The sequence below is a fragment of the Aristolochia californica genome, unplaced genomic scaffold (assembly GCF_029961685.1).
Source record: "Aristolochia californica isolate CCGP_79_NKW_82.1479 unplaced genomic scaffold, dmAriCali1.0.hap1 SCAF_9, whole genome shotgun sequence".
NCBI classification, from domain to species: domain Eukaryota; kingdom Viridiplantae; phylum Streptophyta; class Magnoliopsida; order Piperales; family Aristolochiaceae; genus Aristolochia; species Aristolochia californica.
In genome coordinates this window covers 32,057,165-32,084,209 of record NW_027182290.1, presented here as the reverse complement: position 1 = coordinate 32,084,209, position 27,045 = coordinate 32,057,165, and the positions used below count along the sequence as shown (strand labels likewise).

The 27,045-nt window shown below is 38.6% G+C and overlaps 4 protein-coding genes across 6 annotated transcripts; 3 read left to right on the top strand and 1 right to left on the bottom strand.

The window, feature by feature from the left end:
• Positions 1–223: 223 nt before the first annotated feature.
• Positions 224–5,847, top strand: LOC137940539 (putative chloride channel-like protein CLC-g). Of its 2 annotated transcripts, none has more exons than XM_068785658.1 (8): positions 224–661; positions 769–969; positions 1,061–1,238; positions 2,349–2,611; positions 3,202–3,471; positions 3,722–4,445; positions 4,552–4,717; positions 5,552–5,690. In XM_068785658.1, the coding sequence occupies exons 1-8, from the start codon at positions 513–515 to the stop codon at positions 5,596–5,598; spliced, it is 1,998 nt and encodes a 665-aa protein (XP_068641759.1). In that variant the 5' UTR covers positions 224–512; the 3' UTR covers positions 5,599–5,690. The 2 variants fall into 2 exon arrangements, with proteins under 2 accessions (XP_068641759.1, XP_068641758.1); XM_068785657.1 differs by having other exon boundaries at positions 232–661; positions 4,552–4,956; positions 5,552–5,847.
• A 577-nt stretch (positions 5,848–6,424) lies between these two features.
• LOC137940564 (calmodulin-binding receptor-like cytoplasmic kinase 3) lies at positions 6,425–12,888 on the bottom strand. Of its 2 annotated transcripts, none has more exons than XM_068785700.1 (7): positions 12,385–12,888; positions 11,504–11,731; positions 10,032–10,285; positions 8,648–8,813; positions 8,388–8,477; positions 7,000–7,298; positions 6,425–6,910 (listed from the first exon to the last, which is right to left on the bottom strand). In XM_068785700.1, the coding sequence occupies exons 1-7, from the start codon at positions 12,638–12,640 to the stop codon at positions 6,701–6,703; spliced, it is 1,503 nt and encodes a 500-aa protein (XP_068641801.1). In that variant the 5' UTR covers positions 12,641–12,888; the 3' UTR covers positions 6,425–6,700. The 2 variants fall into 2 exon arrangements, with proteins under 2 accessions (XP_068641801.1, XP_068641802.1); XM_068785701.1 differs by having other exon boundaries at positions 11,504–11,728.
• A 2,241-nt stretch (positions 12,889–15,129) lies between these two features.
• Positions 15,130–24,105, top strand: LOC137941318 (probable sucrose-phosphate synthase 1). The gene is made up of 13 exons (XM_068786669.1): positions 15,130–15,455; positions 15,553–15,642; positions 17,945–18,183; positions 18,973–19,036; positions 19,137–19,835; positions 19,981–20,100; positions 20,210–20,341; positions 20,738–20,914; positions 21,544–21,597; positions 21,697–21,759; positions 21,882–22,844; positions 23,069–23,196; positions 23,626–24,105. Exons 1-13 carry the CDS (start codon positions 15,270–15,272, stop codon positions 23,903–23,905), a joined length of 3,195 nt encoding a protein of 1,064 aa, XP_068642770.1. The 5' UTR covers positions 15,130–15,269; the 3' UTR covers positions 23,906–24,105.
• A 568-nt stretch (positions 24,106–24,673) lies between these two features.
• Positions 24,674–26,809, top strand: LOC137941319 (heptahelical transmembrane protein 1). The gene is made up of 4 exons (XM_068786670.1): positions 24,674–25,042; positions 25,155–25,247; positions 25,606–25,663; positions 25,759–26,809. The coding sequence occupies exons 1-4, from the start codon at positions 24,777–24,779 to the stop codon at positions 26,449–26,451; spliced, it is 1,110 nt and encodes a 369-aa protein (XP_068642771.1). The 5' UTR covers positions 24,674–24,776; the 3' UTR covers positions 26,452–26,809.
• Positions 26,810–27,045: the final 236 nt, after the last annotated feature.

The window sequence follows — 27,045 nt, the reverse complement described above, 5'->3', positions numbered from 1 at the left end:
GGCACTCTTACGTTTATTAAACTCCATTAATTAATATGATCCCAGATTAATTAATCGTAATAGCTGCTGAAATATTAATCTGAAGATTCTTTACTTTCCTCTCCTTCTGGATTTCCTCTCTCTCTCGTCTTCGTCTGGAACTGTAATCGTAGCGTAGGATGGAAGGAGACTCCAAGTAATCTTGATTACCTTCGTCGGGGCCTACCTGCGGATCTGCGCGCGGTTGGAAGATTCAGACTTGCATCTTACTTTAAAGTGTCTCCTGCTATGGCGCAGTCTGACATTGATTTTTTTTCATGTTCTCCTGTCGTTTCATATTCTAATTGACGCTCCGCTAAACGTGCGAGCTGTTGGATCTCGGGGACATTCATGGCCAACTCCAGTTCCTGACTGCTGATTTGCTGTCACTCCCTCACCTCATCGAATTAGTCGCTAACGCCACGAGAGTGAAGAGGAAGGGAAGATGCTTTGTCTTGATTAAATTTTGGAGGAGAAGAGAAGAATTTCTATCCATGGACGGGGAAGCGGACTTAGAAACTCCGATGCTAAATCCTGACGAGCATGATTACCGTCAGCGCCTTCGACGCTCGGCCTCTAATGCAACATCGCAGCTTGCTCTTGTTGGTGTTAACGTCTCTCCCATCGAGAGCCTTGACTACGAGTAAGTTTTCTCTGCCTCTTTCCTTATACGACTGTTTACTTATTTTTCTCTTGTTATCGATCGTTATCGCTTTTATGGACTTTATTTATTTGTCCTAAAACTGGCAGGATCATCGAGAATGAGTTTTTCAAGCAAGACTGGCGAAGCCGAAGCCGCCTCCAAATTTTTCAGTACATTCTCATGAAATGGACTCTCTGTTTTCTCATTGGCATTTTTGCTGGTCTCGTTGGATTCTTTAATAACATCTCAGTCGAGAATCTTGCGGGAGTCAAGTTTGTGGTTACATCCAATTTGATGCTTGAAAAAAAGTGCGCGGCTTCGCATATTTTTCAAAAGTTTTTGTTACATTATACACTTAATGTTGGGAGAATTTGATGAAGTCGTTATGAGTTGGTGTAGGTTCGGACAGGCGTTTGGGGTTTTCGCCGCTGCGAATCTCGCGCTTACGCTCTTCTCTTCGATCATTACCACTTACTTTGCTCCTGCCGCTGCGGGTTCTGGTATTCCTGAAGTGAAGGCTTATTTGAACGGTGTGGATGCTCCCCTAATTTTTGCACCTCGGACTCTGATAGTAAACGTAATGTTTTAAGAATTCAACGACAGATTTTACATTTATCTTTACCCTCTTTGCCATTAGGTTGGCTAGTATGAATACAATGTCTTACGTTTTGTTGTCATATGTGCATAAATAGGTATATAACTTTCGTTCCGTTCTTTCATAATGATCTTTAAGAGCAATCTCTTTGATTAGTATCACAACTTATTCTTAAATTATTTCGCCTTGAAGGAACTTCCTGCAAAGCTTAAAATATTGTTTGTGGGCTGAAAAATATTTTGCAAGCTGCATATACCTTTTCAGACTACAAGTTGGGCAGTTGGGATTTGGTAGAGAATTTGCATATTATCAATCTAGGCCTTTCCTTTCTGGAACAAGTAATGCCCAACAACTTATTCAAAGATAATAATAGCAAAAAGACCGATCGTCCACCTTTAGCATTTTCTATCATTGACTGGGTATCAAAAGCACAATTTTATGGGCTTCAAGCCTGTGCGGAATCCAAGCATGGCATTTTGGAGAATACATCATAAAAAGTTCTATCTCACTTCTGGACTCAGAATTACTAGCTTTGCTTACTTTCTTATTACTTGCCTTTATTGAAAATTTAAGAGTTTTGTTGAGTACATGATGTTCTGATAGCCCTTGTTGTGAGCTGTATGAAATTGAGTACTTGGCAGTTGGCACTCATTTTTGTGGAAATAACATAGTTGAAGCAGATCTTTGCCATGGTGCAGAGATTTGTTGGTTCTTTTCGTTAGGCTTATTATTTTATGATGGGGAAGTAGCAAAATTCTTTTATTTTTGAGGAATGTGCATAAGCCTACTTCCTTTTTTGTATGATCTCATAATATCTTGCTAGTCACTAGTTAAAGAAAGGATCAGTTATGGAAAGAAAAACTGAACCAGTTCGAATTGCCATCTGTAAAATCGTAGCCGGTGCCCAGCAAGATATGGTTGTCTGAATAACCATAATGCGGGCAAAATCATGGGGCAAACTGAGGAATTATGTTTCTCTTCTTTAGTATCCCTTAACAGTGGGTAAAACATGACATGCAATGACTAGTTCACCATTGAACTTTAATGCAGTGCATTTTAAATTTGGTCTAATTCATATGTTGATGATTATAGATTATTGGTAGCATTTGTGCTGTATCGGCATCTCTCCATGTGGGCAAGGCAGGTCCTATGCTTCACACAGGTGCTTGTATTGCTGCATTACTAGGTCAAGGAGGATCCAAAAGATACAGACTGACTTGCAGATGGCTGCGGTACTTTAAAAATGATAGAGACAGGCGTGATTTTGTTACCTGCGGATCAGCTGCTGGAATTGCTGCTGCCTTCCGAGCACCAGTTGGTGGTCTTCTTTTTGCTCTTGAAGAGGTCTCTTCATGGTATTACATAACTTTGACTGCAACATTCACTTTCAGTTTGTTGTCTTGGGTTCGCTTCATTTTTGCTTCTTGGATCTATCATAACGTTTGGAACTTAAAAGTAGGTCAGTTCATTAAAACTGGCATTCTGGAGGATTGTGGATGATTCAGGTTTTTGTTTGGACTAGTAAGAGACGCATAATTGTATCACACCGACTTTTGCAGTACTTTGGAAACTCTATAATCTGGTCCATTCGACCTTTGCTGGGAAAGGTATATAGAGAGATAAGTGTTTAAAAAATATGGTAATTGTTTGAAGTTATAAAAATTTGAAATAAACTAGTTGAACTTAGAAACAGAAGTCAAGGAAACTCCAGGGAACTCTCCATTTCCGTCTTCTCTTTAATTCTTTCCTATACAGAAGTTTGAACAGCGGAAGACGGTAAAATTCTTATGGTATTCTATTGCTTCAACTTGATACCCCCTGACACCTCTATGAGCCCAAACTTGCATCTAACTATTTCAGTGGCAAGTTCTTAGGGCTTCACGATATTTCCTTGCTTTAGTTTTCATATTATTAAATATTAATAGCGAGAATCTCTATTTCTTAGGTGGAGGAGTGCACTTCTTTGGAGAGCCTTTTTCACTACAGCTGTAGTTGCCGTAGTGCTTCGGGCATTTATTGACCTATGTAACAGTGGAAAATGTGGATTATTTGGAAAAGGTGGCCTTATAATGTTTGATGTCACCTCCACAACTATTTCTTATCACCTAGCTGACCTGCCGCCAGTCATAATCCTTGGAATTATTGGTGGCGTATTGGGGAGTTTATACAACTTTCTTCTCCACAGGGTTCTCCGAGTGTACACTTACATTAATGAGTATGTCTTACTCCTTGACTCAATAATTTAAATTTTAAAGCAAGCAACTGCAACTTCTTTTCTCATCTTGGTTGTGGCCTGGGTGAATGTGGTGGGACCTTGACCAAATACCCAGTGTATTTTTTCTCAATTATGATTCTGAAGCTTCAATTCTCTCCACCGAATGTGGATGTGTATGTTCAGATAGTTATATAACTTATAGACTTAAGGTTTTAATGAACTTATTCACTGTGTTAATTTGCTCTTACAGGAAGGGTTCTGGATACAAATTGCTTGTTGCTTGCACAATCTCAGTATTCACGTCTTGTTGTCTCTTTGGGCTACCTTGGCTTGCCCAATGCCGACCTTGTCCGACTGATGCATCTGAAGCCTGTCCTACAATAGGAAGATCTGGTAACTTCAAGAAGTTCCAGTGTCCCCCAGGACATTATAACGACCTTGCCAGTCTATTTTTCAACACAAATGACGACACAATTAGAAACCTTTTCAGTGCAGGCACAGACAATGAATTCTTCCCGTCATCAATTCTCTTGTTCCTTGTAACTTCTTATTTTCTTGGAGTACTGAGTTACGGAATTGTGGTTCCTTCTGGTTTGTTTGTTCCTGTCATATTGACAGGTGCAACTTATGGACGCTTTGTGGGGATGATGATGGGGACACACTCAAGTCTTAACCATGGGCTCTTTGCTGTTCTTGGCTCTGCTTCTCTTCTTGGAGGATCCATGAGGATGACTGTGTCTTTATGTGTCATTCTCTTGGAATTAACCAACAATTTATTGTTGCTCCCCCTAGTGATGCTTGTTCTCCTCATTTCTAAAACAGTAGCAGACACTTTTAACAGCAATGTATATGATATTATTGTCAAACTGAAGGGCCTTCCCTATTTAGAGACACACGCAGAGCCCTACATGAGGCAACTGACAGTTAGTGATGTTGTATCAGGTCCATTGCAACTCTTCAATGGTGTGGAGAAGGTTAGTACTGCCACTTTCACTCATTAATCTTTTCTCTGCTAATGCTTTTTTTGGTTCACCTTTTGAATTTCTTATATGTGTAAAATGATGTTGCTTCATTTGGTAGGTTGGGACTATTGTGCATGTCCTCAAGAATACAAGGCATAATGGGTTTCCAGTTATTGATGAGCCACCTTTTTCGGATTCACCTGTACTGTCTGGCCTGGTGTTGCGAGCCCACCTTCTTGTATTATTGAAGAAGAAGTGTTTCTCACCCAGCCGCACATTAACTGGTATAGATGCAGCATTCCCCTTTTCAGCTACTGACTTTGCAAAATGGGGCTCTGGTCGGCGAGACAGGATAGAAGATATTGAATTGACTACTGAAGAGATGGACATGTTCATTGATTTGCATCCTTTTACAAATACTTCACCTTATACTGTAGTTGAGACCATGTCACTAGCAAAAGCACTTGCTCTTTTTCGGGAAGTTGGGCTCAGGCATCTTTTGGTGGTCCCAAAGGCTTCTTGTGTAAGCAAGCTGTTTCATTTGTTTCCATAATAGTAAAGTCCCATGCAACTGCTGCATCAAAAGAGAGGTCTAATTATAAATGCAATATCTAGCCATTTGGAAGAAAAAAAAGTCGAAAATTATTTTGAGGGAAGTCCCTCTGATAATTTTGGAAATTCCAGATTTCAGTTTGTCCAGTAAATATCTGAAATTTTTATTGTCATGAAATATGTGGAATTTACCAGAAAATTTTAAATTTTGAAGAAAAGGTTTCTCCTGTTCTGAATATTTTAAAAGTTTCTGAATCATGTAAATATCTAACATTACATGATAGGTGTTATTTTATTTTTCTTGAAATTTTTTGTTTCTATGCATAGTGTTGTTGTGACCTCTTTCCGAAATATGTCCTATGGAGAGAAAGGCCTACACTAGCACCATTTTCGGTAACTTCTTGAGGCAATTAAAACTACTATGCTGCTAGCATCCTATTTTGGCTTTGTACTCTAGTACATCTGTTGATAAGGCATACACGGTCTTGCTGCTAAAGGTGTTATTACACTTTTTGTCTGCATACTTTCACTAATATCAGTATATTCTCCATGTTTTTGCCTTGCAGAGAGATCCGGTAGTGGGTATATTGACAAGGCACGATTTCATGCCTGAGCACATATTGGGAATGCATCCGTCATTAAGGCAGAGTAGATGGAAAAAATTGCGCCTTCACCCTTTCAAAATATTTTGGTTATTTAGATAATAGTGCTGATTGCATTGTATTCATCTTTATGAGCTCTGAAGGTACTGTCTGTTATTTTTAGCCCATCCCTTGGTGGTTTGGGGGGTTGATTTTCAAGGAGGTGCCTCCCTGTATTATGTGAACTGTGATTAGTATCTTTTCTAAATATTGTTTGATCATCAAAGGGATTTAAATTGTTATAAATTTAACAATCAAAAACCTGATCTACACTGGATGCCTCTGTTTATTTCCCGTGCTTTGGCCTTGTGACTGATTGAGATGACCAGAGCGTTGTTATATCTCGAAGAAATAGTGTTGGAAGGAAAAAATTCAAGAACTGGCAAATATTATTTGTACAGATATCCAAGAGCCTGATGCAAGTTGGTAGCTGTCGATTTGTGGCATGTGACCTTTCCTACATATATCTCCTAACTTGAGATCTGAAGAAATAGTACTGGCCACAAGAATTAGTCCCAATCAGGGCCATCTTTCTGCACTCTAGTATCATTAGTAACCTCCTAGTCATGTAACTTCTGCTAAACGGATAGATGTGTTCCTGGGTTACATCTTTGGGTCCTAGTAACTTGCCATTGCAATATGCAACAAGCAATGTCAAATTTTAAAGAGATTTTCTTCCATGCTGAAGTTACAAGCTTCATCCCAGAAGCCCCAACAATGGTCACTTCAACAACAAGGACATTAAGGATGCTGGAAGCTGGAAATATAAGCGCACAGTACAGAGAATTTCCACAAAGCTAAAGCAGCAGAATAAAGCATTTCCAGTTCATTTCTATAAGACTTCATATCTGCACCCATGGCTCAGTTAAACCATGCATGTATTTACATGGTACACTTTGAATCAACAAACTGCCACTATCAAACAACAACAGGATATAGGATGTTTTTTTTTCTTTCTTTCTTTAGATAACTAATACTATGACATGGGATAGTGCAAAGTGGGTCTCGTTCAAAGAATCAAAATCTCGTTTAATGGCTGATTATCTTATGGAGGTTGACATCAAGGCAGATGTTTTAGCCTCGCTTGGCTCTACCAAGATAATCATGTCTTATCCCCCACAATTGCACTCCAACTTCTTTCATTGTTGGCCGATCAGCTCGTGTAGGAGCGGCGCATTGGAATGCGATGCTGAGAATCTTTGAGAAGATCTCTGTATCTATCTCTTCCTCCATTAGTGGATCCATGATATCCCTTAGGTTCCCTTCATTGTACTTCTTGAATGCCTGTGACATCAACAAGTGGAGCTTGTTTATTTGATTAGTCATGAGTCAATCACAAACGCCACGTATGAGCTAGGGATTTAGACACATACCCATCTCACTGTAACCCTTTCTTCTGTGATTTTCTTTAACTCTACTGGCCGCCTTGCTGAAAGAATTTCTATGAGAAGAATGCCAAAGGAGTACACATCACTCTTTGGTGTAAGTTGGTAGGTTTTTAGGTATTCAGGGTCCAGGTATCCAGCAGTTCCTTTCACTTTGGTTGAGATATGAGTTTGATCAGCTTCCATTGGACCAAGCCTTGCGAACCCAAAATCTGCCACCTTAGCTCTCAAATTCTCAGTCAGCAGTATATTTGACGACTTCACGTCTCTGTGGATAATTGGCTTTTCTGTTCACACATCAGAATTAAGTGGGATCAATGTATTTTCAATAGTCAAATCCCAGCTCATGCCCACTTAAAACAACATGCAGCATTCATTTCAGTAGAAATTCCTCTTCTTCCTACTTCTATTAGCTATGAAGTTTCAACTTCTGTCATTTTTAGTTGGATGTCTCTCAGCTCACAGGTTCTTGAGCCGTGATTCGAATTTCCAGTTTTTGCCCATAACATTAACTGAAACCTAATCTAAGCTGAGTATGAACTCAGTTTGTTGAGCTCAATAACCACTAACCAGGTCTGAGAAGGTGTAGTAATACTTCTATCCTGGGTATTATTATAATTCTGCTACACATCATCTTAACTAGCAGGACAATGAAAGCACAAACAATCAAAGCACAGCAAAAATAACTACATCTATTTTCACAATTTTCTATCCAGTCAATTAGTACAAAATGAGCTGGTTTCTTTTAATACAACATAGAAAACCCAGATTTAGACATATTCTGCAAGTTAACAAGAAGCAATTCAACTGTCCAACATGTGCTGCCCAACCTTGTAGTTTTCTTTTCAAGGATTTAAACTCTAACCTCTATCGCAGTAATGTAGCTCTACCAGTCATAGTAGTGTCTCAGAAAGCCCATTTATTCAGTACTGGCATTATTTCTAATATCATTCCGTTTTGAGCTTCTATTGAAGTTATGTCTGTATTTATCTTGTCACTGACAGGACCATAATCTTAGTAGTTCTATCCCTTTATTTAAGTTTTAAAAATATCTTGCAAGATGATTTATTTCTATTTTTAATGGTGCATTTCAAAAAGTTACCAAAAATATAAGAAACAAAGGATAAACTGATCTATAAAAAGACTTCATATATTTCTGATGGTAGTATTGTAATACTCTTTCCATCCTAACCACTTGAAACACAGATTATGAATGTCTGGCTAGAAATTTCTCGTTTAAGTCTAACTCCCAGAAGAATTGAGAAAATAAGTGGCTGATAGTTAGGAACAGCCAACTGTTTCAATCGTTGCAGCAATCACATATGTATAAGCAAGAGAGAGTGAGAAGAAAGATGAGGGTGTTCAAAGTAGCTAACCTGCATATAAATGGAGATAAGTTAGGGCATGAGCAACATCTATCGCTATTTCTAGCCGCTGGTTGAAGTCCAGAACTTTTTCATGCAAAACTGCCAAATATGATGGTTATTAGGCAAAATGTTAGACTTGATCATTTTATAAAAAAATCAGGTCCTCATGAAGAAAACAATGACAGACAAAACAGGACAGAAAGTTCTTTAACAACTCCAATTCAAGTAGTTGTAAATTGTCAACTGGACTAGTTACAAGTTGATTTTACCATCTAGATGCTCCCTTAGAGTCCCATTCGGAACATACTCAGTAATGATAATGCGATCATTTCCTTTATCAACGTAGCCAAGCAGCTTAACTAGATTCAGATGTTCGATTTTGGCTAGCAGATCAACTTCACTACTGAATTCAGTTTGCTTAGCATCAAAATGTTCCTGTCCAAAATCAGTAAAATAGACATCATCAAATCAATTCAACATTTAAAATAAAAATGAAACAAGAAAGCTGAATTAAATGAAAATATTGAAACAGGTAAAATCTGCCACTGCTGGGGAATTTCAGCATATTTGTTCAAGGTCTGGGATGTGCAGATTTTCACTTGAAATTCATTGCCAAGTGGACTAGCTAAAAAAATAAATCTTGGATAATGCATGGTCCAAAAACTCTAATCAGAATGGTAATTTTTGCCATATAGGCCCTGAACTTTCAGCTGAGATCCAACTTTTCTTAAACAGACTGTTTGTAGGTCAATGGTTTTTTCAATCTGGATATCCACTATACCTCCATCAAAGTAATCTAGATGGCAGATCTCTCCCCAAAATAACTCTAAGGATGACAAAGAAGCAGAGCTGGCAAAAATAACTAAATTGCTTGACAATGTCATACTCTGCCTCACATGCAGCGAACTTCATGTACTTTACACTCAATTTTTCCATGACTATGCATAAGCAAGAAAGAAGCTGGTAAATCAATATAACCTTTCAATGAACATTAGAAATCCAAGAAAATATCAACTGACAGCTGGCAACATTATTTGTGTTCAAATTATTGGTCAAAGAGCTCAATAGACACCAAAAATATACTCCTGAGAAAATTAAAAAAAAACGAGATAAGATGATAAGAGGGAAAGAAAGACAAAGGAAGAACAAAGAGTTGAGAACCAAAATCTGAATGTAGAGAAGACAATGGATATGTCTCACGGAACTCTTGGCAACACATAGCTAAAATGTACTCCAAGTGGAATAAAGTAGAAAGAAACAAGTTTCTTTTGTGGTTTCATAAACTAAGCATTTGATTCTTCTTCCAAAAAAAATTTGGAGTTTGAGCTAGTGTACCATTATCTCAGCTGCAAAGCAAAACCCATAAAACAGCTTCAAAGCACGTATGCAATGGACAAAACATGAAGATAGTTCCCTATCTACCAACCCTAGAATATATGTGGTTTGAGGAACCAGAAGGGTCATACTAAATTGACTTACCTTCTTTCAGAGTCAATTGTAGAGTATAACTGCAGCTTTTTAAGAGTCTTCTGATTAAGAAAAACAAATCCCAATATGACGGTATACCATATTATGTGATATAAATGACTTCTATGTATATAGATAAGTTACAAGGATTAACATTCAGAGTCGCCAAAATGAATTGATTATTACCTTCTTTGCTCGCTTAATGGCAACAACATGACCATCCTGCAATTTAGCTCTGTACACTGTTCCAAAACCTCCTTCGCCTATTTTCAGTGAGGGTGAAAAGTTGTGTGTAGCTTTGAGGACTTGACTCATATTCAGATGTATGGGACCAATTCTTGTTAACTGAAGAGATGTTCCAAATCGAGATGGACTGGGAGGTACTCGAAGGGGACTAGCCAGGATTCTTTCAGAAGCTGAGCTTGCTCCAAGAGATGAAACTGAATCCAGTGAAGAAGCAAAAGAAAATAGTCAACAGTGGCTCCCAATCTTCTATCATCAGCACTTTATAGTAATATTTCTGTTCAATAATGTGTACGATGGTTTGTTCTGCTTCTGGAAATTATAAGTTTTACCAGAATATCATGATATAAAGGGTTTTCATGGTGGACTTGGCAGACCTCTAAATGGACAAATAGAAAACTTGTGAGCTGATTTTACTCCACCATGATGAACTTAGTGAAATATAAGTTGCATTCCTTAATATATGTAAGCAATATAAATGGTAATCAAACTACTACATCGTGTAACCTTCTATTAACCATGTAGTGGCCCCTACATTTGTCACCAACAAGCCAACAAAAAAAGTTTTTAATGTTTGACTATATGAGAAGGTAAGATTTTATTTTGAGGTTCAAACTGGTTTAACTCCTCCCAAATGATAAGTAAATGTTAGGAGAGCATTTCCCAACTAATAACATAGGGTCTTCAAATTTAACCTGAAGTGGCACTATTTTTCCCACAATAACTTCTGTTGCTATCAGAACTTGCCTGAAATATTATATACATATATATCTACATATATATATAGCCACTGAATGGTTGGATCTTCTTTTACCCATCAACAAGATTAAATCAAGAGACTGCAAAAACTGTCAAAGCACATACTATATCTGCAAGTTCATAAAGTCATTAAAACTAATTCACAGCTCATCTTACAGTAGGTTTGGTGTCCATAAACACAAAGGAATTTACAGTGGATGCCTTAAAAACAAAAAAGCTATGGATCAACTCAATGATGGAATTGGGTAAATGTTAATGTGGATCAAATTTAAAATATTTAGATTGCATAATAAGGTCAGCTCATGAGTTAAAAGCAAAGTTATTTGACCATATTCCCCAATTGTAACTAGTAATAAGTTATATATAACTATTTCTCCATAGACATGACAATAAGTCAATAAAATCATTGTTGTTGCGATAGACTGTGGCTCAATGGCAATGTTATGTAAACATTATAGCCCCTATTAGGTCAAGCTAGTTCAAATTTCCTGTCAGCGATGAGAGTTAATCATACCATTTATGCAGTATTTTATAGGTCAAATGACAACAAAAGCTTGGAGCTAAACACAGTGAAAATAGAATTGTTAACTACGAAAGCCAAGAAACAGATGAGAAATTGAGCTGTAAATCTGCAATTGAGCTCAGCTTTGACTTACCTGAACTTGGATCTTTGGGCAGAGGGTTATGTGAAGTTTCTTTCCTTCTTGTACGAAAGCATGGGCACAGAAAAGTGCAACAAACAAGGAATATCCCAGAAATTGCCATAACTGCTTTCATTGGAACGGGAAGATGCTCTTGTTTTTTTTCTTTGCTCACCTGATGACTTTTTTTATCATTTGTTAAATGTAGTAGAAGCTTTCTTTTGGTTCTTTGATGCGAACCTGCTGCAGAGAATTACATGGACATGTCATATAAGCAACTGAACAAAATAAGGCATGGCATTTCAGCAGATTGTATCTGTTCTAATTTAGCTTTCATCCACAAACAACTAATATGTCTTTCAGTAAAGAGATATGGACCCAACGGACATAAAATATGACTCCTTTCAATATGTTTCGCAGTACACCGTGTATTGGTAACAGTTGATTGCCTGCATAGCTCTTCATGGCTGAGCTGAAGGTGATCACTTCAATTTAATTCGAGGATTTTAAAATCATAAATATTAGAAACAATGCGAGCTAGACAGACCTGCCAATGTCTCATAAATTCCCACCTAGAATGAGAAGCCGCCCCAATCTTGACTCAGTTTGACCTTCATATACAGAGACTGAAGTACCCAGTTAAAAAGTTGTAAAAAAACTCACCACGGTTATCCACATATTTTTTGTTGAGGGGTCCCTTTTAACTACATTGTTGACAATCACTCCAACAAAAAAGGTAAAAATTTCCTAACGAAGAACATACATCAAGATCCTTGGCCGGCAGCTTCAAACCATCACTAACCTTGAACAGATGCTTCCCCACTTAATTTAAAAAAAAAAAAAAAAAGCAACTTCAAATAGCAGACTAAGATAACGACAACAGCAAGGGATGTTACCTGCATGGTATTCTAAATTGCAGTAACTTTTTCCGATCCTTTCCCATATTTCAAGCTCAGAATCAACGAAAAAACCATCTCTATAATAAGACTGGAATCTTGTACAGAAAAGAACATCGTCCGCCCTCTTTCCGTTACCATAAAACAATTCGCTTCCTAGAGACCTCACCTCGGCGGGATTAGCCACCAACTCAGCAGTGACAACTGGACCAGTCAATTGTGCAAGCATCAAAAGGACGAAAACCAATACGGTCATTTCTGAAACGATTCAAGCCCTCCAACACAAGACAACTCTTCTTCTGGATATTGACTTCAACTTGTCCCGGACAACCATGTTGATGGATCCGGAAAACCCAAGGAACCCAGACGAGAGAACTCAATTTGGGTTAGCAGAGTTTTGTATAAATTTGGGACGAAGCAGCAGCGAAGGCGGCAGTAACCAGCCGGAAGGTGGGGGCTGATGTATCGCCCGCCAGCCCAGGATTAGTCAGCAACGCCGCAAAATAAAATTCCGGAAAATGTTTTCCTTGTGGTAGAAAAAATTGACCGTTAAGACAAGGAAGACGGTTAGGGAAGTGTGTAAAAGGAGAAGTTGAATGTTCCGCAGTTAGGGGTGCGGGCCCATCACTAAGAATCGAGTCAATTGATTGGTTGGAAGGAGTGGGCCATACAATCTACTTATTTCCATTCCCTGTTTCTCATTTCATTTAATTTAATTTTTTATTTTAAAAAACAATTAACCAATTATGGAGAATTTATTACCCCAGAAAATTTAAATCTTATATATTGAATTTTTACAATTTCATAAATTTGAATTTTTAGCACATGAAGACTTAGATTTCTGATAATGTGAATTAATAGGACTAATTTCTAAAAGAGGATTAATTTCTTAAATTTATTAATCAAATCTGGATTAAATTCTTCCAAATAAATTATCTAATTAATTATAATTTTATTTATAAGTGAAGATTAACATTTATTCCCTTTTGGAAACAAGTTATTTTACGAATTAATTGAGGCAGAGATAATGATAATAATAAATAATTTATTAATTTATTAAACGTGAATAAATCTCATTTACGAAATCAACCCGTTAACTTATAAATTAAAACCGTCATTAAGATGAAATGTCGCGACACATTCAAATAGTTTAGAACACTCAAAGATTCTATGAGAATGTTAATGATTTTTATCGGCTTTTTATTTTCTTCATTATTTTAGGTAGCATTTCAAGAAATAAGTGTAAATATAAATAATAAAATAGAAATTGGTCCACACATGGTGCTAACCATTACCTAATATTTTAAAGTTAAATGAACTAGAAAAATTAGATTAATAGGTGATTATCTATTGTTTAGGTAGGTGTTGGCATCCCTATCAGTAAACTATCAATACAATAAAAATCATTTGCCATCATATCTTTAAGAAATATGCTAAGTTGAATAATGATAGTTGACGAAGAGGCACAATGAACTTGAAATGAAATTAAGATAAAAAAAAAATTAGGGGAGGAAGGTTGAGGTGGGAGAAAAGCTGAGAAAAAATTAGGGGAGAGCTGAAGAAGTAGACAAGAGAGGGAGAAGGGAGAAGGAAGTCGAGAAGAAGAAGAGAGCGGGGAGAAACAATTTTTGAGAGAGGAAGGCCGAGAGAGAGGGAGAATAGAGCGAAATGAGGAAAAACATTTCGTTGGGGGAGAGAGAGTCGTGTCCCGTGCGATCGCTTCATGTGAATGATTTGTAAAATAGGTATGAAACACGATTCCCCGATTTTAGTCTGAGAAAACTACCTAGCATGATTCAAATGAAGAGGTGCTCATTCAACACTGACGGCCTAATTGAATGAATGAAATAATGCATAGGTAATTCATCTCTGCTTCATTTTGGACTAACCCCAACTTAGGTATTAAGAATGTAATATTAGGATTTTGTAAGCTTTCATATTACTAAAATTAAAATTAATAAATTCTTAAAAATATTTTCAGGTAATCGAATAATCCAATACAGGATAATAATTTAGAATAGCCTTTATATTTATGAATTAATAGATAAATAAAATAGGTAAAATTACTCAAAATCTTTAATTAGATAAAGATTTTTATTTCATATCCATTTGTAAGTAGCCAAACTATTAATGGTTAAAATTATTATTTAATGTTTAATATTAATTATTTTAAAAAAACATGGAAGGGTCTCCTCATTTCTCTCCAAGCTTCCACTCCTTTCCCGTTTAATCTCCAAAAAGTGGGACCCAACTTTAGGTCTGGACACCACCATGAATCTTTAAAGCGTGGGTATTTATGCCAATGGAGTCGGAAGTGGACGCTAACAATCTATCGTGATTCGTGATTAACCGCCAAAAATGCCGAATATTCGTCCAATAATACAATTACGTGGCGGAGTTGTCTTCCCGTGATCCGCGAGCCATTCTTGTACACTGATACCGAGAATGATTGATCCCGTGAGTCGGCTGCCTGCTGCAAATTAACAAACGGCGACGACGGCGGCGACGCCTGTAATGGTGCTCTCCGGCTCGTACGTGGCGGGAGTTCGAAGCCCGGATTCACATGAGGTAACGGAAAGGTTTAAAAAGTGGGACCCAATGGAAAACTGCCAATAGCGCGGTTGCACGTAGATGGCGAAATCCTCGTTTTCTTGTCTCGGTGAGGAGTGAAAAGATGACATTTTTGCGCGATTTGCCCTTTATGGGCACGCTCCCCTATTTTTAAGCTTGTCGACACTCCTCTTTCTTCTTCTTTCTTATTCTTACTTCTTGGGAAGTGTCAGTTCTGCAAGTTGAAGAAAGCGAGAAATATTCTGTCCACCGCTGGAAACATCTCTTCTTTCTTCACAACTTCTCTCTCGCTTAATTCTTTTGTGTGGACGCCAATGGCGGGTAACGACTGGATCAATAGCTACCTGGAGGCGATCCTTGACGTTGGTCCGGGGATCGACGGGACGAAGACTTCGTCTTTGTTGCTGAGGGAGAGAGGGAGGTTCAGTCCGACCAGGTACTTCGTCGAAGAGGTCATCACCGGGTTCGATGAGACGGACCTGCATCGCTCCTGGGTTCGGGTAACTGATCTGATACTCTCCCATGTTTTGAACTCCATATTGTTCTGGTTTTTTTTTTTTTTTATGGTGGTTTGTGTGTTTTTGGATCTAAATTCAGGCGCAGGCGACGAGGAGCCCGCAGGAGAGGAATACTAGACTGGAGAATATGTGCTGGAGGATTTGGAATTTGGCCCGTCAGAAGAAGCAGGTCATGTGATTGTTCTCATGTCGTTTCCACTCTTCTTTTGTATGCCGTCGTGGGAGTTAGTGGTTTTTCTAGTTTCGTTGACGTGGGAAATAGGAGACGGTTTCTTCTAAGCCGCCGATATTGGTCTGAAATGAATAATTGAGTGGAAATGGCATGCGTTTGAGTCCAGCGGCATTCTAGCTTAAAAGACCTCTTTTTGCATTTTATTTTGAGGATTTTGTCAATCAACAAAATTTGACCTTTTGCTTGTTCCCCGAATCGAAGATTCTATATGGTTCAAGATAGCTTAGATCGAGAAACTCAATTATGTTGTTCTCCATGTTTTCGTAAAAGAAAAAAAGAAAAAAAAAAGTTGGTTGTGAGCCTTGCGATTTGTCATCATTTATGAAGTTAGTTCCCTATAACACTGCTGTCCTCGCATTGCTTGGTCTCACTTGATGAACGGTCTCGATCCTGATGATTCAGTTGATGAACGGTCTGTCTATCAGTATTAGAAGTGAGATTCCGCCTGTCTCTTTCCAAAGCAACCTTCTCCTCGTCCATATCATAGAGGGTTCAGATTGCTCAATCAACTTTCACTGTTTTATACCTGCTGTATTGTTGTATTTTCCCACAAACATACAAAAATATTGTCATAGGATCTACTCATGAAAATGTTGTTTCTATGCATTTCATCTATTATTCTTTGAGCATTTTCTTTGGAGGGATGTGCATATCTCTTTGTCTGATTGTTACAGTGTAGTGCGTTACATTTTTCTTGACAAAAAAAACTGTTCTGTCCGCTGATCAAAGAACTGCAATAATATCAGTGTAGAAGAGAAGCTTTACAATAATAGCGTCTTAGAGATGATTCCGTATCTTCTCATGCTTTAATTTGAATTTTAAGACAGGGCATGGTGGACTACTTGTCTTCTTTGTCTTTTTTAACTTATTTTTTTAAATCGCTGTTGTGGTTATAACGTATCAACGTCCTTAAGTGATAATGTAAGATAACCTCCTCAACTTGTTCATTCTCTAAGGCATGTTCATCTGTTCAAAAAAGGTTTACATATATAATAGCTAGTATCATCTTCAGAGACTGCTCTTATTTTTATTTATTTATTTGTTTATTTGAAAGTTGATGAGATTTTTATTAAGAAGGAAGAGGAAATGCAAACCCCTGCTTTTTCATAGTTAACTGACGTGTCACCCCTTAATGAGGAGCAGGCTAGACCCAAGCTCCATATAATGCAGAAGTCCTAACCTCTAGGAGAGCACAGAAGTTTAGAATTGTGCTGTCTAGAAACACATCATCTCTGCTGGTGGTGCTTATTTTTCTGCGAAGATGAATTGTAGTTCATACTAGCATTTCTTTTAAAACTTGTATTTGTTGGCCGAATGATGCCAAAAAGTTGGAAAAGATCTTTCTTGTACTGGAGTCTTGACCTGTGAGATTTGGCTTCTATATGTCTGCATGACTTTGTTTTACATCTGTTCATTTCTGGCTTTGTAATTCTACCTTCTCTGCGGTCTTTCTCTCTAGCACGTACCAACCTATGTACACAGAGTCCTAATATCTTCTTGTACACAGCTACGATGAGAGATGAGAGAGTCATTATGCAATTCAATTATGGGTAGCTGGTCTGCCACTAATGCAAAGGCCCACTACTGGCACGTTGGGTTGTTCAACTTAGTTCTGCATATCTGCTTCTCCCTTTCTTCAAATTTAAATAGCAAAATCATGCTGAAATATGTATAGTAGTGTCAAGGCTGTTTTTGTAAGGTTTGTTCTTTTACTGACCTTCTTAGATCCCACATGGGAGTTAGCTAGAATTATCTTTTATTCTTTAGTTAGTGGTGCCTCATTTTGTTTCCTCAAAGTAAGGCATGCAGAGTCAAATTTGACCAGTAACTACACTGCTACCTTATTAAAGTGACTTGGACTGAGGGGTTGTCCATGTTATTGTCACATGTACAGCAGCTGTCTGAGTGAACTAGTTTAATGTTTCCCCCATGGGTATCTATGATAAAAGGTCTCTTTGTGTGGACAAGCCTTGCCATTCAGTTTCACCACCTGAGTATGTATTTTTAGCTTTTTCCTCCTCATTTTTGCAGTGATGACCTCTGATCTTCTGCTTTGCTTTTTTAAAAAGCAGTCTTCAGTTCATTGGCATGATTTTACCAGCACATCATATGTAAAAGAACTCAAAGAGGTCTTTTCAAGTGCCTCACAATTGGAATCTGGTTTGGGGTTGCGTCACATTGATTCTTTAGTCCTTGTGAATGTGATAAATAATTAGAAGCTCATTCTTTACCTCTGCAGATTGAGAGCGAGGAGACACAGCGATTGGCTAAACGACGTTTGGAACATGAAAGAGGCCGCAGAGATGCAACTGCCGATATGTCAGAAGATCTCTCTGAAGGAGAAAAGGGAGAGTCTGTGAGTGATATTTCAGCTCATGATGGAAGTAAAGGCAGAATGCCGCGAATAAGCTCTGTTGATGTGATTGAAGCATGGGCTAACCAGAATAAGGATAAGAAGTTATATATTGTACTGATTAGGTATGAGATTTGGTAGTTCTTGGTTGTCAAAGTCCAGACCAAAAAAATTTTAAGAGAGAAAAAAAGTCTTTAAAGTGGTATGCTATATAAAGTGGAAACTGATGATAGAGGAAGTTCGATTACATTAAAAATAGAGCCATGCTCCTCTTCTCTCTACTTGCAGCCGATCACTTCCCACTAACCATAGGAGTCTTGGGCTCTTTGGTATCAATGTAGTCTTTCCTTTTCTCCCTATGATTCTCTTCCTAGTTTTAATGGAAGCTTTTGTGGAAATGATTATATAAAGACAATGAAATGGATATAAAAATAAAGGAGTTGACCAAGGTTTTTGTGGAACTGGATGAATCTATTTTCCTCTGTGGTTTTTCTGTCACAATGACAAAAAGATTTCATGGGGAGTGGGAATGTCTCCATGTGATTGTCGGAACATGATGTCCTCAATCATATTCAAGAGGTGGCAAAATTGACAGTGAGTGAGAATTGGTATTTTTTTGTCCCAAGAATTGTCCAAATCTGATTTCTTCTTCTTCTTCTCAAATATTTTAGTTGGAAAAATAATAACTTAAATGATATTCTCTTTCCAATATTGACTTGCTTATACAATTTTTTGTACTACAAGCTAGTTGTCAGAAGTCTGGAGTTGTGCGCCTGCTTTAATTTTCAAATGAAGCGACAAATTTGCCATGATGTTTATATCATAGAGGACTATTAAAACTTATTTTATGTGAGTCAAGGGCAGAGATACTTTATCTTTTTTTTTTTTTTTTTTGATTAGTAGTGTTAATGCAGCATACATGGACTAATACGGGGAGAAAATATGGAACTTGGCCGTGACTCAGACACTGGTGGTCAGGTGTCTCTTTGTCTTCAATTTTGAGACGTTACTAATGATGACATGTCTTCCTTCAACTCTAGAAAGCAATGTAACAAGCTGAACGTACTTTTTGTATTAGGTGAAATATGTTGTAGAACTTGCGAGGGCTCTAGGGTCCATGCCAGGAGTTTATCGTGTTGATTTGCTGACACGGCAAATATCTGCACCAGATGTAGATTGGAGTTATGGCGAACCTACAGAGATGCTCAGACCAAGGAATGCTGATGGTTTTGCACACGAAATGGGAGAGAGTAGCGGGGCATACATTGTTCGGATTCCATTTGGACCGAAAGACAAATACATCCCCAAGGAGCTTCTATGGCCTCATATTCCAGAGTTTGTTGATGGAGCTCTTAGCCATATTATACAAATGTCCAAAGTTCTTGGAGAACAAATTGGTGGAGGGCAGCCTGTTTGGCCCGTGGCCATCCATGGGCACTATGCAGATGCAGGTGACTCAGCTGCCCTACTCTCTGGGGCTTTGAATGTTCCAATGCTTTTTACTGGTCATTCTCTTGGAAGAGATAAGTTAGAACAGCTGTTAAGACAAGCACGACAATCAAGAGAAGAAGTAAATGCCACATACAAGATTATGCGTAGGATAGAAGCAGAGGAACTGGCTCTTGATTCATCTGAAATAGTCATCACAAGTACTCGACAGGAGATTGAGCAGCAATGGAGACTATATGATGGGTTTGATGTGATACTTGAGAGAAAACTCCGTGTGAGAATCAAGCGCAATGTGAGCTGTTATGGGCGTTCCATGCCACGTATGGTTGTAAGTATTGCTGGCCCCTGCTCTTCTTCCTCCTTTTTATTTAATTGAGTCTGAGCTTTCTCTTTCATTCTTCTGTTGAATATAGAAGTTTATTAATCTGTTGTTTGAATGTCTAGTATGTAAATTGAATTTTGCTGTGTCGCAGATAATTCCTCCTGGAATGGAATTTAATTATGTTGTTGAACACCATGAAGGTGACCTGGACAGTGATGTTGATGGAAATGAGGAAAATTCAGCTTCTCCAGACCTCCCCATCTGGGCTGAGGTTTTTCTAAACTTTCTTTGGAGTTTCCTACCTGTTGGCAGAGCCTCATCAGCCCTTACATTGCTTTGTTTTGGTTACCATCTTTATAGGCAACCTTAATTTTTGACAGATAATGCGTTTCTTCACCAACCCTCGTAAGCCAATGATCCTAGCACTTGCTCGTCCAGACCCGAAAAAGAATATTACAACTCTAGTTAAAGCATTCGGAGAATGTCGACCACTGAGGGAGCTTGCTAACCTTGTATGTCTCCATTGTTGTCTGAAGGAAAATCCTTGGAAAAACTATTGATTCATCTGAATTGGAATGAAACTTATAATACTTGTTCATCCCCGTAACATAGCTGGTATCATACTGCATTTGTTGTGAGTATCATGAAAATGTTATGTATTTATTTTTTAATCTTCATTCTTACATCATTCTAGTCATCAAATGTAGTATATTTCATGGACATTGGATGCTTATGTGTTGTTGTTGTTGGAGCAGCTACTATTATTAGTACTATAAATTATTTTTTCTCTCAATTTATGTAAATGCTCTAAATTGCACTTAAATGGTGAAACTTTCACTTGTTTTAGTCAGCTTCTCTTTCTTTATATTTTCTTTTGTTGCTATATCTAACTTTTTCTAATATATCAGACATTAATCATGGGGAACCGTGAGGCTATTGATGAAATGTCAAGCACAAGTGCTGCAGTTCTAACTTCAATACTGAAATTAATTGACAAATATGACCTTTATGGTCAAGTTGCATATCCAAAACACCACAAGCAGTCCGATGTTCCTGATATCTATCGTCTGGCAGCAAGAACAAAGGTATGGCTTAAGATGGAGTTAGTTATGGCTAATGGGAGGAAATGCAGGTTCTTTGTCCAGAGAAGATAATTTTCGTTCAGAAAATATCAGACTATCGTGATCATGTTTTCCCAATTAAGTTTTTAAATCATATATCTATATCATATCATTGTTTAACTTGTCTTTTGGTGTCGGCTTGAGTTCTTGATGAAGCCTTCGTATGTACAGTCATCAGTCTTCTCCTTCTCAAGTTGCCATTTTATATAATCTCTTTCTCATCATGTTCAAAAAAATATTATTTGGTTGTTATTACTGGGCATATACTGTTATTTTGGTCCTTCCATTTCTTTCTTCCGGTAAAGTTTATATATATATATACACGAAAAGCCATTTGGTGCGAAACATGCGAAATGGCTGTCTCAGCAGTCCAATCATGATCGGACGGCTGAAATAGCATTTCGCACCAAATGGTTTTTCGTATTGGATCAACTCTATATATATATATATATATATACACATACGCACCAAATGGCTTTTCATATTGGATCAGCATATATATATATACATTTTCCTATTTTTTTGGAATCTTCACTCTGAGCATCACAAGCATAACAAAATTTATTTTAACATTCTTATACTTGTTACTGCAGGGTGTTTTTATCAATCCGGCTTTTGTTGAACCATTTGGTCTCACTTTAATAGAGGTACCCGTCTGTCGAACTATATCCTTTTGTAGGGCCATGATGTTTGATTGGTCCAACTCCCATAGTTTTAACATCTGTGTTATGCTTCTTCATGGCTAGGCGGCAGCTCATGGTTTACCAATTGTTGCAACAAAAAATGGAGGTCCAGTTGACATTCATCGGGTTTGTAAACATTCAATAATTGATTTTTTAACATGATAATTTGATTCCATAGCAATATTAAATATCTCTCAAATATCTTAAAATCTTCTTATATAACTGGACTTTTAACCTTCCTTCTCCAGGTTCTTGACAATGGCTTACTTGTTGATCCTCATGATCAGCAAGCCATTGCAGATGCCCTTCTGAAGCTTGTGGCTGACAAGCAGCTTTGGGCAAAATGTCGTCAAAATGGGCTAAAAAATATTCACCTTTTTTCATGGCCTGAACATTGTAAAACTTACCTATCAAGAATAGTGACTTGCAAACCAAGGCAGCCCCAGTGGCGAAAAACTGAGGATGTGCATGAAGAATCCGAATCTGATTCTCCTGGAGATTCTTTAAGGGATATTCAGGACATTTCCTTGAATTTGAAGCTTTCATTAGATGGAGAAAAAGGTGAAGAAAACACTCAGAATCTTGAAAATGCTATAGATCCTGAAGAGAGTGCTGCTGATGGCAGAAAGAGCAAGTTAGAAAGTGCTATTCTTAATTACTCAAAGCGTTACTTAAAGTCTACACAGAAGATAGGATCTGGTGATAAACAGGAGCCAAGCAGCAACCTTGGTAAATTCCCATTTTCGAGGAGGAAACATATATTCATAGTTGCTGTGGATAGTGAATCCAATACTGATGTTCTTGAAACCATTCAAAGGGTTTTTGAGGTTGCACACTCAGATAAGAAAGCAGGTCCTATTGGGGTTATGCTATCCACATCATTGACCATATCTGAAGTACACTCTCTTCTGATTTCTGGGGGCATGAAACCTACTGATTTTGATGCCTTTATATGTAATAGTGGCAGTGAACTTTATTACCCTTCATTCTCTGAGGATGTTGCTGATTCTGGACTACCATATGAGGTCGATTCTGATTATTTTTCACAAATCGAATATCGCTGGGGTGGAGAAGGTTTGAGGAAAACTTTGATCCGCTGGGCTGCCTCCAATGTTAAGAAGCATAGAGAACAGGAAGAACAGATTGTTGTGGAAGATGAGCAACGGTCTGCCACCTATTGCTTTGCATTTAATGTGAAGAACCCGTCACTGGTAATTTCTTTCATCTTCATGTATTCAGTTTACATGGTGTTATCCTTTTTCTTCTTTTTCATGGATGAGACATTGTGGCATCCTTTGCTGGCAAAAGTTACTGATTTTGCTGTTTGGATGACCTTCCTTGATTCTGTCTTCTTTCTCTTTGTTAAGAAATAGACTCTGGTTGTAGGAGTCTCTAATCATCTCTTTAGCTATTTATATGTTTGATGTGGTGATAGGTTCCTCCTGTGAAGGAACTCCGTAAGTTGATGCGCATCCAGGCTCTCCGATGTCATGTAATTTATAGTCGTGATGGTACCAAACTGCATGTCATTCCAGTGCTAGCTTCTCGAGCTCAAGCCCTCAGGTATAATTTCTGGGACAAGGTTGATACTTAATCTTATGATCAGTTTTATACATGAAAATTTGTGCAGTCCATGCTTGTTGGAACCTACTGAAATTTCATATTGTTTGCTTCTTAAAGTTGATAAAAACAGCTACTAGAAAAATCAGCATTGCAGCATCTATTATTTGTTTGCAGATATAGTTATTGACACGGGACCAAATGAGAGCTAAGGTCTGTGGTTAGAGCTGAAATATATGAAGTATTTCAGTGTCTTGGTTGATGAACTATGCTAGCTTAGTTATGACCCTTGAATACTGTGAGCTTCTCTTGTTTGTGTCTGCATCTTATTTTAGTTGATGTCAGTAGGTTCTGGTCATTGTATCATCTTGGAGTTGCTTAGGACTGAATTATATTTTCGATATAAAATGTGGAAATATGCTCTTTTTTCAGGTATTTATATGTGCGTTGGGGTGTGGAGTTGTCAAGTGTGGTTGTTTTTGTGGGTGAAAGTGGGGACAGTGATTATGAAGGATTGCTTGGAGGGGTCCACAAAACTGTGATTTTGGGTGGCATTTGTCCCAGTGCTACACAGAGTCAAATTCATGCTAATAGAAGCTATGCATTAGAGGATGTTGTCCCCTTTGATAGCCCCAATTTGATACGAACTGAAGGTTCTGACACAAATGATATGAAGTCAGCTCTGCAGAAACTTGGCATTACTAAGGGCTAGGAAGTGGAGTTTCCCCTCTGCATATGGAGCTTGAGAGTTGCATCTTTTCTTTCGTTTTCCCCTTTTGGTTCTTTCTTTAGTTATAAGCTGTATAGTTTTATGTATTGTAGTTGGAGCTTCATCCGTAGCCAAAATGCCGGCCAAGCTTGGAACTGAACCCCCCAATAACCGAATTTTGGCAGTGCTTTCATTTTTCTTTTCGTTTCGACTTCTTAATCGTCTGTGTCATTTTCTTTCACTGCCAAATAACTTACAAAGTAAGTTACTCCAATTTCTTGGTTCATTCCCCCGACTGTTATTAAAGTCAATGGTCAGAATCCATGGGCTCCACATGTGCGGTCTATGAGAACCGCCCACTATTATGGCCCACAGAATTGAGTGCAAACAAACTCTCTGTCATTATGGCCCAGCCCTTTAAATCTCAAAGTTTGTTCACCGACCGGAAGAATAAGGAATGAATTAAAAAAAAAAAAAAAACAATTTTCTGTAACTCCAAAAGAAAGAACAAGGAAGAGATTAGAGGATATGTTCTCAAAACAAAAATCTGAAAACAGATATAGATTCATTTATTTTTGGCAAATATGATTTCTTTGAAGAGGTTTACCGTTTCTTTCTTTTTCTCTTGAACACGATTCAGTATAAAAATTCGCCACCTGCATCAGAAGGAGGGAAGAGTATTGTATAAATGAAGCAGTTGGGAGGGTGGCTGATGGGTTGATGCGTGGAGGTTGAATTAAATGACCAACCAATAACAGCCATGGCGTCGTTTCTTTGTAATTGTTAGATATAACCGAGGAGAAACCCATTCCCTTCTTCTGCTCTTCCTTGCCATAAATATGAAGCTCGACGGAAACAGGTTTGCGACTGGACGATGAAAGCTAACAAAGGCAAGCATCTGCTCTGGAAACGAAGGCGGAGACACATGGCAGGCGTTGATTCTTATGCCCAGAAGCTGAAAGAGATGAACGAAGGTGAGACCTTCCAGAAGAAAAAATGGGGTTTGATCTCTTACGCGGAATTGCCGGCTTATCTTAAGGACAACGAGTACATAGTGAGGCATTACAGAGCCGATTGGCCTCTGAAAGTAGCGTTTCTCAGCGCTTTCCGGTGGCATAACGAGACCCTCAACATATGGACGTGAGTAAGATTTCTCACCCGTATAATTTATTATCCATCAAGCTTCAGTTTAGAGTTTCTTCCTGGAATTGATGATCGGCCTCTCACGTCTGGTTTCGTTTGATTCGTATAGGCATTTGATTGGGTTTTTCTTGTTCCTGGGACTGACGATGGTGCATCTGAATCGAGTTCCCACAGTATCAGATCTTCTCAACAACTTCACCAGGTTCGTTGGTATCTCACCTTCTCTTCCTTTACCGTCTGTACGCGGGAGTGGACTCCACTGCACTCAGTCGCTTACTTTGGAGCGTTTTTAAAGTAGAACCGCCCAAACTGTGTACTTCGGCTGGGTCTGTTCGTCCCTGCAAATGTGACAAATTTACAGTTGGTGTTTCTTTAACAAGTTAATTTTCTTCTTTTACTGAAACCGCCATGGTTGTTCTGGAGCCTGTAAAAAAAAAAAAAAAAAAAAAAAAGGTTAAAATTAGGAAATATAATTCCCTTTCATTGGAAAAAGAAGTACTTTCTCTCGGGTTCCAATGAGTTTTTCCATGAGTAATTAGCGTTTATTCTGGATTGATCAGGTCATTTGCAGTGGCCGCAGTTGCGAATGCATCAGATAACAATCTCGATTTCTTCCCGGTTGGTTGAACCTGATCTGATACTTTCAATCTTCACATATTTAACAAAGATTTGTTTTATTAGATCCATTGAAGAAAGAAGGTTTTAACTTTCAGGAAGCAGCTACTGTAATCAACCTGGAAAACACGAAATTGTCTTCAGAAATCTCTCTTTCAGATGCAACAACGAGGGCCACAAGCAGCGCTTCTCGTTGGCCCTTCTTCGTCTTTCTTGGAGGCTCCATGTTCTGCCTCCTCTCCAGCAGCATCTGCCACCTCCTCTCTTGTCACTCTCGCCGCTTGAGCACGTTCCTACTGAGAGTCGACTACTCCGGCATCGCTGTCATGATCGTCGCCTCCTTCTTCCCCCCCATCTACTACATCTTCCAGTGCGAGCCACACTGGCAATTCCTCTACCTCGCCGGCATCACCTCCTTCGGCGTCTTCACCATTGTAACCCTCCTCTCCCCAGCCTTCGCCAGCGGCTCCTTCCGCAACTTCCGCGTTCTGCTCTTCATCGCCATGGGGTTCTCGGGAATCCTCCCGGCCGTCCACGCCACCGTCGTCAACTGGACGGAGCCCAACCGCAACGTGACCCTCCTCTACGAGGCGGCCATGGCGCTGTCCTACCTGATCGGAACCATGTTCTACGTGAGCCGAATACCGGAGAAATGGAAGCCGGGGTTCTTCGATCTGGCCGGCCATAGCCACCAGATCTTCCACGTTTTCGTCATCCTCGGCGCCCTGGCTCACTACGGCGCTACCCTTGTGTTTCTGGAGTGGCGCGATTCGGTTGGTTGTGAACAGTGATGGATCGGTCTCTTCTCCCTGGTGTGTAAGAAAGAAAATATCACACGATCAATTCTTTGTAAAGAATTTGATTAGACATAAAGCTTAACCTGATTGTTTGAAGGAGCAGTAAATGAATATTGCATTCGTCGCAAAAGGAAGATGAAAAAGAAGCTTTTCAATCGAACTCGCAGCTTGATTTTGTGGTTATCTGTCCAAATCGCTCAGATTTGTTGCTTCTGGGTTGGGGGGGGGTAGCCAAGAATAAATGAGGACGGTCGCATGAAACCGATTGCCCAGTTGCCATTTGCCATTGAAACATAAAAAAATTTATCCAAATCGACCAATTGGAGACCTTATTTCCAAAGTCGAAGCTTTCGTCTGAGATCAAAAATGAGTTTTTTCTCATGTCAAGTGAGTTTTAACCACAGATTGTGATCCTTATCCTTCGTAATTCATTCTGATACTGACTGTTCATTGCATCTCCTTCTTATAAATGAAACTTTGATATCGATCAAGTGAATTGAGATGAAGCAGGAAAACCAGAATTTGCTCATCCAATAGAAAAACTACAAGCTTTCAGTGAGTCTTCAGATCAAACGAATCCGTCAATTG

Coding starts and splice junctions, on each gene's coding strand:
- LOC137940564 (XM_068785700.1), bottom strand. CDS start 12,640: ATGACCGTATTGGTTTTCGTCCTTTTGATGCTTGCACAATTGACTGGT. Junction 10,286..11,503: donor GCCCAAAGATCCAAGTTCAG/GTAAGTCAAAGC, acceptor CACTGGATTCAG/TTTCATCTCTTGGAGCAAGC. Junction 8,814..10,031: donor CCATTAAGCGAGCAAAGAAG/GTAATAATCAAT, acceptor GATTTTGGACAG/GAACATTTTGATGCTAAGCA.
- LOC137941319 (XM_068786670.1), top strand. CDS start 24,777: ATGAAAGCTAACAAAGGCAAGCATCTGCTCTGGAAACGAAGGCGGAGA. Junction 25,248..25,605: donor CTTCTCAACAACTTCACCAG/GTTCGTTGGTAT, acceptor TGGATTGATCAG/GTCATTTGCAGTGGCCGCAG. Junction 25,664..25,758: donor ACAATCTCGATTTCTTCCCG/GTTGGTTGAACC, acceptor TTTAACTTTCAG/GAAGCAGCTACTGTAATCAA.
- LOC137941318 (XM_068786669.1), top strand. CDS start 15,270: ATGGCGGGTAACGACTGGATCAATAGCTACCTGGAGGCGATCCTTGAC. Junction 18,184..18,972: donor TTATATATTGTACTGATTAG/GTATGAGATTTG, acceptor GTGTTAATGCAG/CATACATGGACTAATACGGG. Junction 21,598..21,696: donor TTGGTCTCACTTTAATAGAG/GTACCCGTCTGT, acceptor CTTCATGGCTAG/GCGGCAGCTCATGGTTTACC.
- LOC137940539 (XM_068785657.1), top strand. CDS start 513: ATGGACGGGGAAGCGGACTTAGAAACTCCGATGCTAAATCCTGACGAG. Junction 1,239..2,348: donor CTCGGACTCTGATAGTAAAC/GTAATGTTTTAA, acceptor TGATGATTATAG/ATTATTGGTAGCATTTGTGC. Junction 2,612..3,201: donor CTTGAAGAGGTCTCTTCATG/GTATTACATAAC, acceptor TCTATTTCTTAG/GTGGAGGAGTGCACTTCTTT.